The following is a 19,418-nucleotide window of genomic DNA, read 5'->3' as shown; positions in this document are numbered from 1 at the left end:
ATTCCATACATACGTCCAGGCCCAGCTTCTGTAAATATGTAGAAAGCAATTTAAATCAGCCACACCCCTGACTGTAATCTACAATCACTGGGTGCTGTGAGAAGCTTTTACTAACTTTGATGATATACATAGTTGCAGTGGAGCAGAAGTGACACATAAGGGAGGGATCCTCTTTAACCTCAACTCAACCTAATAACAGAAAGATTGAAATCAACACACTTAATGTCAACTACATGATTGCCACCACACAGCCTGCAGTCTCACATTACATCCTGCCAGTCTGGTTATCTTTACCCACTCCACCTGCTCAGCTGTAGTTCAACAGCTCCTTAAAGCAGTGGTTCTCAAACTTTTTCACGTCAAGGACCCCTAAAGTGACACAAATTAAACCATGGACCCCCATCTGACAAGACTTTAGATGTTTTATTACAGAAAGTGTTTGAAACCCATGACCAAAACAGTCATACATTCTGTCATTGTGTTACTTATGGATGAAATTACAATGAAAGTAAATTATTCCCCTTTTTTTGCTGGGGACCCCCTGGAACTTCCTCAAGGACCACTAGGGGTCCCTGGACCCCACTTTGAGAACCACTGCCTTAAAGTAAAGAGACAAGGTACCTGCCTGATCATCCTTCTTTATATATATAATAATATATATATAATGTGTGTTCATATAAGACTGAACTCTTGCAACCAGACCAAAAACCTGCTGGTTTTAGTGTGAAGACTTCTGTCGAGGGAGACTGTGTTCTAATCTTCTACCAGTAGGTGAAGACATTACACCATCTATCTTCCCATTTCCCAAAACTTGGTATCCTCACTCACAGCTACTTGTGTAATTATAACAAGGTGTAATTTTAATGGGCCTTATTCAACATCTTGGCCAATAAGAGTTTAACACGTTTAGCTACAATGTGTCATAAGTTCATTAGTTGCCAGGAGGACAACCTCGCCAGCAAGTGACAGGCAGGGAAAACAAGTTACCAATCCCTCAGCCGCTGGGAAACATGAATGCTACTACGTGAGGAAGGAAGGACAAGATGTACATGTCAGATTTATTTGTATTTGTTCTACATATATTTTGGCAACAAGACAGGAAACAGCAGATTTCTCTGTTGTAATAGGATTCACTGTACACATGAGGAAAAGTATGTAGATTCTTCAAACCATGACACATGGAGGTATCTTTGTAAAACATGACACCTGCTGGACAGAAGAGGTAATACCAGTATTATTTTACCCAGCATTCTTAAAGGGATACTGGCATCCTGCATCAAAAGTTTAGAGAAAACACTGAAAACAACTTTTTTTTTTTGTTTTATTTGAAAGATCATGCAGTGCACTTCCAGGGTAGGAGCTGAACATCACTTTCAATAATACACATGAAAAAAATCAATACATTTGTAATTACCTAGTACAAAACATAACTAAACATTACAGAGGAATGTAAAATTAAATAGTAATAGGAAAACGAGTGTGCAACGTCACTATTGCTGCACTGCAGATCTTAAAAGGCTTGATAGAGGTTGAAGTTGTTTGTAACCCTGTGTAAATACAAAACAAAAAAAAAACAAATCTAGATTGAATAGAACTTAAAACAAGTCAAAAAAGCAATAAATTACTTCTTTCAAGTGTTTGTGTATTTACTGAGTGAACTGAGGAGGCATGGGGTACGGCACCAGCGGTGGGGGAGGATGCTGCGGAGCCTGTGCCTGGGGGAAGGGGAAAGGGGGATGACTTGCACCGTTCTGTGCGCCACCCTTACCAGGGGCGAACTGTGGGGGCTGGAAGTTGTTCTGGCCTCCGAAGGATCCTGTTTGGCTGTTAAAGTTGGACTGTCCGTTACCGTTGTAGCTGCCTCCGCTGAAACCATTGGAGCCGCTGTTATTGCCCCCATAGCCTCCATTCTGTGAATTTGTGCCAAAGGCTTTATTTGGTCCGTTGTCAAAACCTCTACCACTATCCCGGTCCCTAAAACTGCCAAAATCACGCCTTCCAGAGGAATACCTATCCCGGCGGTCATCTCTGTAGTCACCACCTCTGCCGCCCCTTGAACGCCCTGGAAAGGAAAACAAAAAAAACTAATTAAAAACAAAAATTGTAGACAAAAAGCATGGCAATAGTCTTGTTTTTTTTTTTGTTTAAAGCAGAAGTTTAACAAATAACTGTTCTGAGGTACCCTGAAGTTCATAGTGATGAACCCATCCACTTCTCAGAACAGACAGAGGAGAGCAGCAGAAAATAAGTAGCTGCAGTTTGTAGAAAGTGGCACAGTTTCTGTATCTCACCAATTAGATTTACCTCCTCTGACTTCCGCCATTTGGAGGAGCTTGGGGTTGATTGCCTGGTTGGCCTCGCGGAGCACAGAGATGAGGTCACTGGCCTGCCTCACGTTGTTCGGAGTGAAGAAGGTATAGGCTGTGCCTGTCTTTTGGCTACGTGCTGTTCTGCCAATGCGGTGGATATAGTCCTCAGAGTTGTTGGGGTAGTCAAAGTTGATGACAAATTTCACGTCTTCAACATCTGTAAGATTGTGTTGCGGTGTGGCATAAAGGAAAAGGAGGACAGCACACAAAAGACGTGCGCCGGCGCCACCACAACAACCAGATCAAAAACAAAAAGGCCAAGTTAGTACTGTCACAAGGTGGGTATGGATGGTAAATTCCACAAAGCTGCAAAAAACTGGCATTAGACAAAACTACAAACATTCAGTCCACGGGGAGACTACGGTGGGAAAAGAGAAACGATGCACACTCCATTAGCTTCCAATCCAGTGGGATAAAATAAAAACCCTCCCCTCTTGAACCACTGCCAAACCACCCTCAGAAAGAATGGATCAGAAGTCTTACCCTTTTTTGGAGTATGCATTCACTAGTCCATTCCCATTGCAGCACACGCCCCACATATTGTCAAGTGACCCTCAGGTGTCTCTACACAGTAGGGCTGCTATGCACACTACTGCCTCCTAGTGTGCCTGAACTAGCACTTAACCAAGGTCCCTTTGTCACGCACACTCATGAGATGCTTGCTATAAAGCTCACAGTGCAATGTCTCTTGCCAACAAACTGTAGATCTGAACCAATTTGCAGGATGCCTACAAACAGTGCATCCCCACTCTCGTCATGGCAAGATTTTTCCAGACCCAGTGTTCACTTGATCATAATGTCTCTCGTTGGCAGGTCTCGACATGACTTTGAAACGCAGGCGAGGGAGGAATGTGAGCTTGGATTTTGTCCAAGTGTGTCCAACTAGCATGTCCCACTGTCACCAAAAGCGCCAGTAGCCATGTCATTACAGAGGTGAAGGTATGATCGATCTGACAAATTGCTCTTCCGACAGGAGTTTAACTGCAACATTAACGCCACCCATGCTTTACAACGAGTCTACACAACAGAAAGCGCCTTCCAAATGACTCAAATGACTTGCAATGCAGTGCCCAAACATACAAGCAAGGCAATAGGAGACAGTGTAGCTGGGCTTTGAGCTGGGACAGTTACAGAGCCTGGGTGTGTGAAGCAGTCCAAACCATTGCCAGAGAACAGACGAGCATATGGGGGAGGAACTGTGGCCAGCCCTCAACTCGCCCCCACTTTTAGGCAGGCCAGCGCGTTATGCTGCACATGGGCCTGGTCACCTCTGTATATCTGCACAACTGGGAGACCCGTGCCTCGCCAGTCAGGACACCTCCAAGAATCCTCCTTCCCCCTCTGGAGACCTGGGCTTGTCATGCCAAGGCCCTGCCACAAAGACTGCTCCTTCAGGTACAGGGAGAAACTCAGAAAGAAGCAGAAGAGTTAAAGAAAGCAAATACACTTTCTTTTTGAAATACATTAAGAGTACAAAAGCAGTTCAGGTAGGATACTGACCTAGACCCCTGGAGGCAACATCTGTAGCAATGAGAATCGGAGCCTTTCCATATTTGAACTCTAGAAAATTAAAATGAATGAAGATCAGACATGATGTCCTGTAGATTGAACAGCTCAGATTAACCAGTGATGTAAATTTACAAGTGATGCAAGCTTACCATTGAGAACCCAGTCTCTTTCCTGCTGGCTTTTATCTCCATGGATTCCCATAGCTGGCCACCTAACAGAATTGAAGGTTTCAATGTTAATTCATAGAAGTACTTTGTAAATTTAAAGTCAGTAAAAAACAGAACAGAAACGCCCTGCTGGGAATCTGTATTTTAGTTGCAAAACTTACCCGTCCCTTCTCATCCTCCTGGTAAGGTCATCACACCGCCTCTTTGTCTCAACAAAGATGATGGTCTTGTTTTCCTTCTCACTCATGATTTCCTCAAGCAGACGGATGAGTCTACATAAATAAGACAGTCACTCAGTTAGTAACATTATAAACACTGCAAAGAAAGCATCACAGTCATTCGTCAAAAGATTTGCTTCAACAACACTTGCTATTACTGCCAGGGACACATTACTCACTTGTTCTCCTTTTCTCCATCACTGCAGACATCCACTATCTGTAGGATGTTGTGGTTGGCACTGAGCTGCAGAGCACCAACATTGATCTGCACATAGTCCTTCAGGAAATCCTCCGCCAGCTGGCGAACCTCTTTGGGCCAAGTGGCACTCCACATCAGAGTCTGACGGTCAGGCTGCAAAAACAACATAACAATTAGCAATACATTCAGTTATGTTACACAACTATGGAAACCTAAGAAAATGTTGAAAGGGCTGAATGTTGTTGAAAGATACACTAGAAACTTACTCTGATTTGGTCGACAATTTTCCGGATCTGTGGTTCAAAGCCCATGTCCAGCATTCTGTCAGCCTCATCCAGCACAAGATAAGTGCAACGACGCAGGTTTGTCTTTCCTGCTTCAAGGAAGTCAATGAGCCTGCCTGGGGTGGCGATGCAGATCTCCACACCTTAAATGGAAAAAGTCTTAGTGAGAACATAACCCCCTAGAAGATGAAACTGGTGAAGAACCCATGACTCAGCGCATGCGGTCCTGTAAAACCACAACTTAGTGTTAAAAATATAGCACTATATACGCTACCTCTTTCAAGGTCACGGATCTGGGGTCCCTTAGGTGCTCCTCCGTAGATACAGGTGGACTTGAGGCGAGAAGCTCTGCCATATTCTGCGGCCACCTGTTGCACCTGCTGTGCCAGCTCACGGGTCGGGGCCAGCACCAAGCACTGTTGAGGGAAAAATAATGGCTTTTTAGTTCAAGTTCAACAGGCAGCTACACATTTAACAGTTATCACCTCCCACTGAAGAAATACATGTCAGGAAACCAGAATTCTGGTTATGTTGCAACATCAGACCATTCGCTGCTGTGTAGCAACAAGCAATTTTCATTTCTCATAAAAGTTCCGAGTCTTAAGTCAATACTTCCACTATGTCGTCCTAGAAGTCATAATTAAAATGTGCAACATACGATACTAAAAACTATCTCCCAGACCAAAAGCGTGTAATCAATGTGACAAGTTATGACTTACAATAGGACCATCTCCACGTTCCAGGAAAGGCTGGTGGTTGATGTGAACGATTGCAGGCAACAGATACTGCAAAGCAAACACAACAGTCACTTTCATGAGCTAAACAAGTGCAATAGTGATAATGAAACCATCTTCTCACTGAACACACCAAATAATGCCATGTCAGAGAGACTAACTTACAGAAAGCGTCTTGCCAGAGCCAGTCTGTGCAATGCCGACCATATCATTGCCGCTAAGAGCCAGAGGCCAGCCCTGAGCCTGGATGGGTGTTGGTTCACTCCAGTTCTGTTTGTTGATTACATCCATCACATAGGCTGGAGAAAAGTCGACAACAATTAGTCAAGATGCACAAAAACTTTCTTTGAGATGTTGTTTATCCAAATGTTCAAAAACTTACAGGGAAAGCTGGCCTCGTGGAACTTTTGGATTGGATTTGGGCAATCTCTCCCCTTCACCGTAATTGTTTTGGACCTCCTGTACTGTTCAACTTCTTGCTACAAGATAAGAATGATGGAGACAAGTTTAGTACATTGGTCATAACAGATTGTGTAACTATAACACGTGCAGGGAGTACATTTCTGGCAGTGTTGCATAACATTTCATGAAGCACGCTGACTACATACCAGACCCCTCCGGGCAACATCGGGATGCTGCTGATAAAAGTTCTTCTCAAATTTAGGGAGCTCGTCCAGGTTCCAGTGCTTCTTCCGCAGCCGATCGCCGGGATTACCGAACTTCCCTCCGCCGCCGCCGCCGCTACCACCACGGTTGCCACCAAAGCGAGGAGGACCGCCGCCATAGCTGCAATAAACGACAGTCATGTTTTTACAAAGTCAAGTTCGACTCGGTCAACTCGTTTAGCGCATCAAAAACCGCAGTTTAAGACGAACACAGCCCTGACTTAACTGCGTCATTCTGTGAAATGATATAGCTGCCATATACTTTCCAACCAGCAGAGGAACAATGGAAAAACACCCGGCATTTTGTATCCGCATTCATGCTGCCACATGGCGAAAAGCCGACTAGCCAGCTGTATTAGCTACGCTAATCCGTGCCGGGGCAACATACATTACATGTTCACTACAAAGTCAATATCTTGAATATAGTAGGTTTATCTTGAGAAAAGTGTATGTAACATAGTAGCCTTGCAATATCAGCCCCCATTACTGTGAAATGTAACGGCAGGCTAGCTAACGATATGCTATCCTGAAGCTAACGGAAGGCCTCGGGACAAACACAACTACAACAGGCTCCGTCCGCCGGCCTGGGCCTTGTGGGTGAATACAGCGAGCAGCTGACATTTATCAATTAGTAGGTTCTTAATGAACAACGCAAAGTCAATTATGTGGAATTCCTTAAATCATATATCCATGTTATTTAGCTAATCGGTTAATTTTGTCTTGGTTATAAAAAGTCAGCCATTACGGATCACACGAGGGCAAAGATCGTCTAAAACGTATAAGAAAAGGTGCTTACCCTCTGTCTCTATCTCTGTCCCGGTCTCTGCCACGATCTCTGTCGGCATATCCTGGCATATTGTAAACAAGATGTATAAATGAAAATATAAATACCCTAAACTGTGGTTCAACCGCCGACTAAAAAAACCCAAGCGGCTGTGCTGCTGAAATGCCGGTAAAGAAAAAAATGAGGCCCGGTATATATCGCAAGAGGAAGTCCTCCTTCCTATGTATTCATCCGCTACACGGTTTTCAACCACTTCAGCTGCTCGTGACTGACACCACAGACAAATAGAGCAGTGAAACTTATATTACAAAGATTACTAAAATGACTAAAGTTAAAAAATAAACTAAATCTATGTCACCGTTATACACTGTAATTATCTGAGTTAGGACAGACAGAAGAAACACGCTTTGAAAAAAAATCACATACAAACATTGTTTATGTAAACCTGAAAAATCTGAACGCATGTACTGTATTCTTTTTTCTTTTACACTTTGAGGGAGTGGCAGTTTAAATAGCCCAAAGCCCGGTTTCCGGTGCTTCCTTTTAATAAAACTACTGTTGCTAGTTGATGATCATAGCGAATGTTTGCGGATGAATATGTACTAGACAGAAACTGGTAATCCGGCTTCTGACTGTGCTTCCGATGTATTACGGTAAATGACGTCAACAGGACCAACCCTAACATGAAAGAGACGACCTTTTTTTTCTTTTCTTTTTTTCCCAAGTGTACCAAATGTGTCTCGTGATGAATTTTCACGGAACTTCTGTTGGAATAATTTAAAAGGCGAATTAAAGACTTTTTAGTTTGTTGTTTTTGGCAAACAAAACGGATACATTAATGTTGAAAGTGTGACAGAAAGCAGTTTTCTCCCTGAGGAAAAGAAACAGGGGTCATGAAGGCCACTTCTGACGTCTCTGCACATTGTCTTTATATGATTATGGGCCTGCACCTTCATGAATACTGAGTACTACACCATAAAACAAAACTTTTACTAACTCTGTATGAAAGTGGCCAAAACAAGTATGACAAAATACAAACTTTGGATGTTTGTATTTTGTTAGCTATGACATACTTGTTCTTGATACTCATCACATATTTGTTTTTGACTGATGCTCTGGAAGTATCAGAATGTGAACTAATGACTTTATCCTTATAAAATCTAATCTCCTATCCTTTTTCCTCTTTGCAGAGAAAGAGTTTGTCAAAACCTTTCTGTTGTATGAGTTACATATCTACAAAACTAAAATTGCTTGACACCTTATTTTCTCACCAACAGCCCCTGTTCGGTGCATTTTACCCTTTTCCTGCCCCCCTTCTGAGACCATCTGCCAGACATTGTAATCCAGTGTAGTATCAGTGAATACACAGTGGGTGGTCAGGGATGTGCCATTCTGATGTAAAGGCCTCCCCCACTTTGCATCCCCACTTGACTCTCAGCCAGTACAGTATCAACAAGCCTGCTTAAGCACAACTACCATTGTTAGTAGACTAACAATAATTCTGATTAAAAGGCTCTTTTCCTTTTTACATGTGAAACAAGCATTCAATAAGAAAAAAAAGAGGCAAGTCATATCTTTATACAAGGCCTTACATTGTTAGACAAAGGCAAGTTTAATTAGAACTAATTACACACAAAAATAAAATACTCTTACAAAATGATAGTGTTAACATACATCAAATTGCATCAGTCAGCTATGAGAGATATAGTCCTGCTAGTGGATCATGCTATTAAAAAAAAACAAACAAAAAAAAAACAAACAAACAAGAGCGGCATCTCTCAACTTTGACTTGTTTAATAAAAAGTTCAGTTCTTCAGTGAGAGGCAGCTACGGGGCGATGCTGAGCGATGTAGTGTAGGAACAGACAGTAGGGCGATCAGCTTGTGCACTGGACTTATAGGTGAATGAATATCTGGTACAGAAGTCACCATTCAATACAAACGGTAACCTCGTTCTGTTTGTGTGCAATTCCTTTTTTCATTTCAAGAAAAATCTTTTTCTACTTAAGTTAAAGATAAATTACAGGTTGTTTGATCCACATATATGAACAATATCTTATTACTGTACAAAGCACCATCTGAGGACACTTTTCACTTTGCATACACTTTGTCTACATAAAAGAACAAAAATGAACTGCTCTTTTTGTGTGTGTATGCAAACGTTAAGAACAGTCCACGGTCATAGAGATTGCTAGACAGGCAGCATCTTTTGAAAACATTCAAGAATTTCATTTTCAATTGTAGAAAACAATCCCCCCTCCCTCCCCTTTCTCTAAATAAAACATTATTGATAGGACTGTGTAGCAGGCTAAAACAGGAGTTCATCTCATTCAGTTCACTTTCAATCAAAAGCACATATGGAGACATGCAAGAATTACTGTATGTTAATGGTCTGCTGTGGGCAAAACGATGCACATGACAGGACTGTTCAACCTCTTTAACATTCATAAAAATCAAGACAAATGGTCAGAATTAGTTTCTTGTCAGTCATCAAATCAAATGACATTACAAACTACATATGACATCTCCTGAGAATGTGGCTAGGTAGAGCTCTTTTGTGGCCACAAACAGGTATGAGCATGAGTAGTGTGTTGTGCACTTTAAACAGTAGTATGTCAATGAGTAAGGTTGCCAATATAAGACAAACGTTAATGCTTTTTAGCACCACATGGCTAGAAGGTAGTAGAGGTTTTTCTTTTTTTTTTTTTCAACAACAATATGGAGGCAGCACAAAGTAGATTATGATGGACTTTGGACTCTTGGATTCTGAACAGAACATTAGAAATTCATGGTAGCTTTCATGCTCGTGACATAAATATAGCCCAGCTACAAATGACAAACTGCTAAAAAATTGTAAGAGACGGGAAACATCACATCACCATATGTAGCTCCAGGATGAAATCAGTAGAATTTAAAGGGTCCGCTCAATATTTGCAAAGATTCATTCATTCAAAAATGATTATGGCACTCAGAGGACATTGTGTGTTTAAGATTTTTTGCCCTTAAGACATCCCTCTCCTTGCACAGTATGAGAGGTAATGCCAAGAAATAAACTACAGCATTCTTAATTGAAATTCAGTCAAGCTTAATTCTGTTTTCACAAATTGTCTTCTATAATTTAAACAGCAACACTTAACATTAAAAGGTTTTATTTTTCTGAAACATTGGAAAGGGGTTTCTGAAATATAACAGCAATAAATTATATATATTATATAGAATTTTATTGATTCTTTTTCAGTTTTCCCTGTTATATAAAAATAACACATTTCAAGCTATTCATTCATTTATTCATTTTTAAACAAAACTAGCTGTCAAACGTGTGAAATAGGTGTCTGGGAATGCAACGCTAGATGTTGGGCAGCGACTCGGGAGCAGAGATCCCTGCTGCTGTCTTTGGAGAGGGCTGTAAACAGTCGGGCTCGGCCTAATTCAGTCTCTAGTCTTGCCTTCTCATCCGCACACATCCCCGTTATTCCAGCCTTGGCATAACTGATAGCTTCAATGTGATCACTCTGAGGCACCAAACAGCCTGAGTCATGCACACTCCACATCCAAATTTAGTGTTTCCAAGTGGTTGAGGCAACCATTAATAAACCCTGTACTCTAGTAAACAAACCAGTCTTGTTAATGCGGGTATTGTTTCAGAGTGGGCTGACTGTGTTCTGCTTGGTGAGAGGGAGCATTGCTACATGGAATACAGTCTATTTTTTTTTTTTAAATGCTAAAATGAACTTAGAAAAAAAGGGAAGAGCCAGCAAATTCTGCAGGTTCCACAAGTTAGTAAATAGTCTGAGTTATTAGCAGCTGAAGAGATCCTTTTCAATGATAAAAAAAAGACATAAAGGAGGGCTGGAGGGTCTAAAAAACCCCAGAGTTAGATGATATTTTCTGGTCTTCTTTGCACACCCGCCGTTAGCTTGGCCACATGTCCCCGGGGAAGTTAGGGCGTCCCTGGGTGAAGCAACCGTGGATGACCCCCGTCTGAGTGGACTGATTTGTAAAGGGGGGGGGGGGCTGATCATGGCCAAACCATGTTGCTTCTGGTTGTTGCTGAGCTCTGCCTGCACCAGTGACTCACTCCACAGCGAAACCACACGTCTCCTCGATGGCAGTGAGCAACTTGTCGTACAGTTTGTCATAGTGCTCGTAAGGAGGAATGTCAATCCGATTGAAGCTGGAAGAAAAGAAGGAGAGAATTTAAAACACGGAGATGTTTGATAGATAATTCGTTAACTTGTGTGGAAATTGATTGAATATGGGTAAACTAATAGGAAGTGCTTTGTCAAGGTTTAACAGCACACTTCCCCCTTTGTCTCAAAGGCAGGCGCCGTGTTGCATGACTGGATAATAGTATAATGTTGACAGTTTCCTCACCAGGTGTGGGCTTTGGGCAGGTTGTTGGTGCTGGCATCGATCTGGTGGATGGTAAAGAGCCGTGGGCCAGCAGCACCTGTATAAAAACAACAGGTAAGTAAAACTGAGTCAACAAGAAGAGACAAAGTGTGTGCAAAGGTATCAACGGTTATAAAAGGTATCTAGGTGAGTCATTGTAGACTGAGGTGTGTCATTTCTTTTATGTTGGACTTGTCTACGTTGCTTACAGCTGACAATGCTGAAAATAATGTTTTAGAACTACAAGCAAGCAATGAACAAATCATCTAAAAAAAAAAAGTACATTAGTGACTGTCTGACCTTTTTTTTTTTAAAAAAATGGTGCAATTTTCCAGTGTGATGTTTTCTGTTATTGAAGACAAATCCGTTTATTTAGTTAAACATTCAGAAGATCAGAGATTTTACTGGCGAGAAATTTCCAAAAGACGACGCCCACAATGGGAAAAGAAATCCCTGATATTTTTCAAAAGGCTTATACAGATGCTACTTATATTTTGCTCTTGAAAATGTAAAAAGAGACCATACTCTGAATATTAAAGCAAGATGGGAAGCAGAGGGTTATTTCACAATAACAGAGGAAGAATGGGACAGGATCTGCAGACAGCAATGTTTAATGACAAGCTCTCCCTCCTGGAGAGAATTCAGCTGGAACAATGTGACTCGGTTCTTCTGTACTCCAGCGCAAAAGACTAACTACTCTAATCAGACTGCCTGCTGGAGGTCCTGTGGAAGCGCTGTGGCAAACCACTCTCACATTTTCTGGAATTGTTCCTCTGTGACTCCATTTTGGAGAGGTGTCCACAGTGTCCTGGAGGCGGTTTTTAAAATGAAAATCTAGTTTAATCTTAAAATCATGTACCTTGGTGATGCAAAGTGAGATTAATATTTGTTGAGGGTGTTGTTAGTGCCATGCAAAAAGAATACAACCAGAAAATGGCTTAAGAAAGACAAACCAACCGCAGAGATGTGTGAGAGGATCGACTTAGTTTACAATATATACACAATGGAGAGAATTACATTAAAACTAAGAACTCAAATTGATGAAAATTGGTCAAAATGGCTTACCCATGTGTCAACTATACAGCCGACTATAATGTGTGTCCCACCGTAGGTATATATACAGTATTTGTAGATATTGTTGTTTATTTAAGATCCTCCCCTTGTTGTTTATTACATTTTTAACTTTTTCATTTATTTATTTTATGTCTGGTTGGCACATATGCATCACTTCTGTTTACCTGTGTTCTTTAAAAAAAATCTAACAAAAAGTAAATAACGAAAAATGAAAAATATTCAGATGTTCTTGAGAGTAGTCTAACGATGCATGATATTGTACAGAAAGCCCAATAAAGAGTACACTATTTAAATACCAGCAAGACTAAATGAGTTGATTTTGACACTTGACAGCAGCCATGTATCCAACTTTTAAAATCAAAGCAATGCCACAGGCACAGCCACTGCAAGTCCAAGTGTGTGTGTGTGTGTGTGTGTGTGTGTGTTGTTTTTGGGTCTTTTGGCCTCTGGTGATGTTTTGACCAAGAAGGGATGGCCATGTTATATAAGGTGTGGAAGGGCGCTGTCTGCCTGTGAGACAAGACGAGCTGTGGATCACGGTGTACTCCTCATGCCTGGGTGCTCTGTCTCTGGGCTGCTCTGTCTCTGGGCTGCACTGTCTGCCAGGATGGACCCACTGAACCACTGCACTATGCGCAGACTCAGGGTTCATGTCAGGTCGGAGAAACCCAGAGACACAGACACACGCAGAGAAGCAAAGACTCCCACACACACACACACACACTCTCTAGATTGTGGTGACAGAGCCTGTGAACAGGGAACAGTCTGTGCAACAAAGACTGTGACTACCACACCTTCTTACACTTTGGATCTCACATCACATTAGCATAAGTACTCCTTTAAAATGCATGACCTAGCCAATACCTCTGAATGCTTAATCTGGTTTGACTCCATCACACAAAGAAAGCAATTCACACCAAGCTACTTCATAGGAAGCTTCATATGTAGACTTTCTTGCGATTCCGATGTTAGGGAGGTATCTACATAACAAAACATAGTATGCACAGTTTACATCAAGAGTGTCATTACCTTGGAGGGCTTTGAAACCTTGCAGGGGAACCCTGGAAGAGCCGGTGACAAACTGCAGCAGCCGGGCTCTGCGCTCCTCGTCGAAGGACTCCACAGCTTTCCAAAACCATTTGACAATGTTGCTGTCTGGAGTGCAATGTTTGAGCCGCGTGTTGGACTTCCAGTCGTTGATGTCGATTTTACCCAGGCCGCATACAATCAGCTACAGGTAGAAGAGAGAGGAGTGTCATGAAATCATGTAAATGTGTTTAATTCAATCTTATGACTCGGGGCATGACAAAGACAAATTAAAGTACCTCTAGCTCCTTCTCATCGAAAGCCTTGAGCAGGTGTTGGGGGATGACCTCATTGAAGCCCTTCTGCAGAGCCAGGAACTGAGCCTCTATGCCTCGCAGAAAACGCCAGTTGACGTAGAGTCGGACGTATTCTTTCTTTGTGTCCTGGGTGACGGGGATGCTCTTACCGTTGGGCTTGAGCTCATGCTGAATGATCTCTCCGTAGGCATTGTGTTCTACACAGAAGGTGTGGTCCAGCACACCTGTGATGTCATTGTCCCTGAGGAGAGATAAACATTTGAATTTGTTGTTAAAAAAAAATATTAAATGAGATTAAAAATCATATCAATATCACCGGCTGAAAAGTGGTGAGATGGGTAGGTTGAATGTAGCTTTGAATGTCCTTGAATGTGTGCTGATCGGTGAAAGCAGCAGATGTGATGTTCAGCTGGAGTGAAAACATGCATAAACACATGACCTGCAGACACGTGCTTACAGAGCAATGATGTAAGAATTGTTCAAAAACCCTGGGGGGCGCTGTCACCATTGTATGGGAGTGAGGTTTTTATTTAAGGGTAAAACAACCCAATCAGATGGTAGATTGTGAGATGTGCTTTTAATTTGTGAAATTTACATAAAGTTGCATATTTTTCTTTGACAAGCACAGTTGAGAGTTGCTTGTGTGCTTGTATCTTATGTTAACTGTGCACAGAGATAATGAGAATAATGCTGTGTGATATGTGGCAAACAGTCCCCCCCCCCACTTTTTAAATCAAGTCAAAAAAGATCATCTCATAGCTAAGTGCAGCGCATAACAGAAAACACATGGAAACCTCGCTGACCTTGTTGGTCTAAAAATCCTCTGTCACTTTTCATTTAAATGGAAAAGTCAATTCTGTTATTGATTTTTCTACAAAAATGTACGTACAGGATCCAGACGAGGCTGTTGTGCAGGTCAGGGTCTACAGACTCCATGTCGTCCAGGGTGATGGGTTTACCCAGCAGCTGTTTGTAGAAGGGTAAGGTAAAGCCTCCGTCTATGTAGTGGCCGTGGAACACTGCCATCCCCATGATACGGCCCACAAAGTGAAAGTATGACAAGTGCTCCTGGTGGTAGACATAACATATTCAGTTTCTAAATAAGATAGCAGTGAGTTCCTGGCAGAGCTGAGTATTCTCCCGCAGACTATTTATATTTACTTTTCTCTGACACTAGGAATTGATTGCACTGTGCGTCAGATTATTACATACAGGAAGAGGATATCACTTTTTTTTTTTTACCACTGCCATTATGATACTGAATTCCCCTTTTGACAGACCACCCCATCCACATGATATAAGCAGTAAATTGCACTCAACACAACAGTTGTTAGTAATGACTGTGACTTACAGGGTTGACAGCAGAATCCGGGTTAATCTGCAGGGTGTAGATGTCATCGCGGGAGTACTGGAACAAGCCGTAGTACGGGTTCAGCATCTCGTGCGATAGCAGATAGAGCCACTCTCTGCCCAGAGCACACCACACAGATAGGACAGGCAGGAGATGGAGGGGGGAGGGGGGGGGAGATTGGAAAAAAAGACAGAGATACTGGTTACATCCTCTGCATTGTAATTCTGAGTTCAGAGAAAAAACATCAGCTGAAATGATTCAAAAACAACAGTGAGTAACTTGTGTGCTTTGGTACTCTTCCACTAGGAGGCAGACCTCAGTGGAAAAAGTGATGCAGTATTTACAAAACCAAAATCTGAGTTACATCTACCGTGCTCCTCTTTGCTATGACTCCTTACCTGGCCACTCCTCCGTAGTCCAGCCCCTCTTCTCCTCTAAACTTCACCATTAGCCTTTTCCACAGGTCCTTCGGCCTCATCTTCATCACCTGTCGATACGATTCCTGCGACGCAGACACAAACAAACATACACACGTCTCGTCAAAGACAGTAAAAGCATCGGTTAGACAGTTGGTGACCTTACTGAGTTTGTCCTGCTAGGACCTCCGCAGTGAGGACTCAAAGAAAAGACATCAATTTGTTTGCAATATCCATTTGTGGAGTCCTGTCTGAGGGGACGCTGTCAAAAATCATCATCCCACTCTCTACCTTCCCATCATTAAAGCCCCGTGCCATGCACTACAAGGTCTATCTTACTACAACTGCTACACAGAAAGGTTCAGCCTATTCAAAAAGTACTGAACTAAAGAGCTACAGGAGGAGAGAGTACTGAAAGTGCTGTACACTGAGATTTTCTCTACTGTAGCAGTTTTGTGAGAAATGAGACGGTTGCAGTGTGGTGTTACAGCAGTCATTTCCAATTGGTTCTCTGTTGTGAGGCCGAGATCGCTCCACCTCAATCAGTGTTCGTCCCACGTGCAGACGGCTCACAGCGTCAGGGGGAGGGTTCATTTAAAGTGGATTAGGGGCAGTTATAATAAACACAGCCATAAGACTATAATAACACAGCCTCTTCCACAGCCAGCTTCCACTATGCCCTCCAGATACAGCAGACAACTGAGAGGTGCTCTGAGAGAGATGGGAATGTCTTATCTACACCAAAAAAGTACACATAAAGACAGCTCTGACAGTCCACCAGCTAACACTTGCCTATTCAGTCATAATTTAATGCTTCAGCTGGTCTGGAGAAGCTATGCAGTTATGTCTCGCTCAACCTCAAGACGTCCTCTGCCCCCCCCCCGCCCCCCCCAACATTGAGATCAGCCAACAAAAATGTCTTCGTTCAGATTAACAGACGCGGCTGTTCCAGCACATTCCAGTGCATATTTTATGAGGGTCACGCAGTCTGTTGCAGGTGTTGTTGCTCTGATGAAGGCCCTGCGCCTCCTTGATGCAGAAAAACTCCCCCACTGAGCGAATGTACTTGAGAAAATCCTCATCCCAAACAAGAGGTCTGCTTTAGATTTTGAACAGACTACCTTCACACATCATAGATAACCATGTGTGTGAGAAATCATTGTCACAGCCAAACTGCTATGGGCAATGACCTTTATGGGAGTAGACAAGAAGAAGGGAGGGAAAAACCTTCACATAACTTGGGTGAATCTATAAATAACTTGTACAATTACAAGCAGGTACGAAAGAATGATATAATGTGCTTATTGCTTCACTTCCAGGGCAAGCAGTGCACTGGCAATATTTGTAAATTGGGGGATGTTTTGGGGGCAGGTGGTTGTGCAATGAAGGAAATATAAGATAATTTCCATGTTTTTCTAGCATTTTATGATCCATTTCAGTTGTTTCATGCATTCTCCAGCTGTGACAACTGAATTTCCCTCTGGGTTCAATTATGTACCTATTTCAGACCATCTTTAATAACTTGCCTCCATTCAGACACGGATGATATGATGACATGACTGAGCCTGTGTCTTTCCATCCTCACCTCAAAGATCTCCTCACGGGACACCTCTATGCGGCAGTGGCCAGCCTGAGGCTGCTGCTGGGACAGTTCCTGGCGGAGGATCTTGAGCTTCTGAACAAGGTCTCTCTTGTACTTGGGCACAGTGAGGCACTCTGCCTCCTCTGGGAGCTGACCAGGGGACACCAGAGCCTGCTGGGCCTGATCCTTCAACTGGTTCTGACGACTGAAGGGCAGACGACAGGGAGAGAGCAGTGATGAGAGAGGCAGAAATGAGTGGGAGAGAGGTGAGAGAGGGGAGAAGGAGAAAGAGACAAGATGAGAGACAAAAATTAAAAGACTTAGAAGTACCAATACTGATCTCAAACAAGCTCACTTGTGAAAAAAAGTAGGCAAGTGATTTTTCAAAAACAACAAGAGGAATGCCAAGAAACTCAGAATACAGTTTTCTGAGAATGAGAGTTGTGTCTCTGTTCTTTGCTGACTGCACAGAACCAGGAGTAAACACACTGAGGTCATCTGGGAAGCACATCAAGTCAAACAGCTGCCTCGGCCCCTCAGAGACAGACAGACATAGGTGGAGGTGGGGTTACTGGAGGTAAGACATCTCCTACGCACGCACACACGCACACGCACACACCTTCCTCTCTCCTCCTCTCCACCTGGCAGAGGCCTGGTGGTCTCACACAGAGAGATGGCTGAACTAAAATAAGGATTTTTTTTTTTTTTTTTTTTTTACAGTGGAGCAGCAGAATTTGACTGAGGAGCAAAAAGTTCTACAAATAGATCCTCTGTTGCTTTTGACTCATCATGTACACTTGAGGTAATGTCGGGTCATTGAGGACACATCTCAGAGGCATGCTGGCACATTCTGTCTAGAAGTTTTAGAAGAAACGAGAGACAACTGCAGGCACTGTGATGGATAGATAAGCTGACCTGCTAACTTAAAAAATGACCATTTAGTAGAACCATTTGAATGTGAAAGCATTTAAATAAACTTTGCTACCTTTCAAATCATTTCCTAAGTGTCCTCTCCTTCTACTAGATACTACAAAAAAAGACAAAATGTGCTAAAAAACAGAAGAATTTCAAGAAATCAGCATTTGATGAAACATTTCAAACACAGTAACAAAAAAAGCGGTCGACCACAATATCAACAGTGTGGCTGTGAACATCATCTGTGGTTAATGTTGACTTCACCGGATGAAGAATACAACTTTTAAACTAGAAGCTGCGTTTAGGAAGAAGGCCTCAGAGGGTGGCACAGTAGGGAGGGGGGCACACAACACACACAGAATCAAAAGACCCTTTATGGGGCCGGCACTAAAGGATTATTTCCACAATGGCCTTTTGCACTTCAGTGGGGGGTAGCAGGCGAGCAGGGTCATAAACACCAGACTTGAGAGCCGAACACAGAGGGTGGTGGAGTCATACATGTATCAGTCTGTGTGCATGCAGTATGGCTGTGTAGGCTGTGATACTCGAAGCGATGCCAAGGTTAAGATAAACGGTTTCACACAGACTTTTGTTGACTAATTTGATCAAACCACAAAGTTTTCAAAAGGAGAAAACAAACAGAGGAGGAAGTGAAACTGTCAGCCAGCTCATTTCATGACAGAATACAGTTGTCAGAAGTTAATTTAGCTCAAGACTTCTACTCTCAAGTATCCGCCCGATGGCTCGCATTCTCCGCGACCACAATGACAACTTCTCCTTAACAAAGCGACAGAGTTTGGTTTCCAGTGTTTGCCCAGTTAAATCCAGTTTGGCTTTTCAATCACTTCCTGCTATCTCAGAAAGCCACAGGGCCCCATAGGACACTCGAGACCTCCTCTTGAATCCCTTTATTTCCTGCAGACTAGACTCCGAGGGGGGGCAGGAAGGGCACTTTCCCGACAGCACCCAAACACTGTAGACAACTCGGAGGGTGGGAGGGGAAGGAAGGAGAGAAGAGGCACGGAGCATCTCTTCCTGCACTTTCACCCATAAATCAAACATTCCTGCTGTGTCTCTCTTGCTCTTTCTCTCATGGTTGTAGGCAAACAAGCCTCAGAGTTCTCTCTTCTCTTTGCAACTCCTCACTGATGAGCAGAACTCTGGTGCATGTTACCTTAAGTAACTGTAATAAAAGCAATGTTTTTGCTATGTGACAAATCACAAGCTTCTTGGAAACGACAGAGTTATTTCTCATGCAACTGTACAGAGGGCAGTTCTGCAGCCAGGTTTTAAAACCAGACAAGGATTCAGTTACCTATTGAACAGTGACCTTGACCAGTCAGGGGGGCTTGGATTCAGCAGAAGATTGCAACATCATACGGGGAATATAACCAAAACCGTGCTCTGGATGCTCAGG

General features: G+C 42.7%; 2 protein-coding genes across 4 annotated transcripts in view; both read right to left on the bottom strand.

The window, feature by feature from the left end:
* Positions 1-1,046: 1,046 nt before the first annotated feature.
* LOC121884395 (probable ATP-dependent RNA helicase DDX5) lies at positions 1,047-7,110 on the bottom strand. 2 transcript variants are annotated; one of them, XM_042393186.1, is made up of 13 exons: positions 6,942-7,110; positions 6,089-6,266; positions 5,863-5,959; positions 5,646-5,779; positions 5,466-5,531; positions 5,021-5,162; positions 4,729-4,889; positions 4,443-4,615; positions 4,207-4,317; positions 4,028-4,089; positions 3,870-3,929; positions 2,305-2,526; positions 1,047-2,062 (listed from the first exon to the last, which is right to left on the bottom strand). In XM_042393186.1, exons 1-13 carry the CDS (start codon positions 6,998-7,000, stop codon positions 1,647-1,649), a joined length of 1,881 nt encoding a protein of 626 aa, XP_042249120.1. In that variant the 5' UTR covers positions 7,001-7,110; the 3' UTR covers positions 1,047-1,646. The 2 variants fall into 2 exon arrangements, with proteins under 2 accessions (XP_042249120.1, XP_042249121.1); XM_042393187.1 differs by having other exon boundaries at positions 1,941-2,062; positions 2,292-2,526.
* A 1,390-nt stretch (positions 7,111-8,500) lies between these two features.
* The window catches only part of smurf2 (SMAD specific E3 ubiquitin protein ligase 2), a 52,106-nt gene continuing 41,188 nt past the window's right edge, over positions 8,501-19,418 (bottom strand). For both annotated transcript variants that reach the window (XM_042392306.1, XM_042392307.1), the window contains 8 exons: positions 17,090-17,291; positions 15,487-15,590; positions 15,089-15,203; positions 14,627-14,805; positions 13,720-13,978; positions 13,424-13,625; positions 11,303-11,378; positions 8,501-11,102 (listed from right to left, as the gene is read on the bottom strand). In XM_042392306.1, the coding sequence (XP_042248240.1) occupies positions 11,003-11,102; positions 11,303-11,378; positions 13,424-13,625; positions 13,720-13,978; positions 14,627-14,805; positions 15,089-15,203; positions 15,487-15,590; positions 17,090-17,291 (1,237 nt within the window). In that variant the 3' untranslated portion in view covers positions 8,501-11,002. The remainder of the gene's footprint in view (positions 11,103-11,302; positions 11,379-13,423; positions 13,626-13,719; positions 13,979-14,626; positions 14,806-15,088; positions 15,204-15,486; positions 15,591-17,089; positions 17,292-19,418) is intronic.

The sequence above is a fragment of the Thunnus maccoyii genome, chromosome 18, assembly GCF_910596095.1.
Source record: "Thunnus maccoyii chromosome 18, fThuMac1.1, whole genome shotgun sequence".
In the NCBI taxonomy this organism is placed as follows: Eukaryota; Metazoa; Chordata; class Actinopteri; order Scombriformes; family Scombridae; genus Thunnus; species Thunnus maccoyii.
Note: the sequence above shows the minus strand (reverse complement) of the source record. Positions and strands in the feature narration are given on the sequence as shown.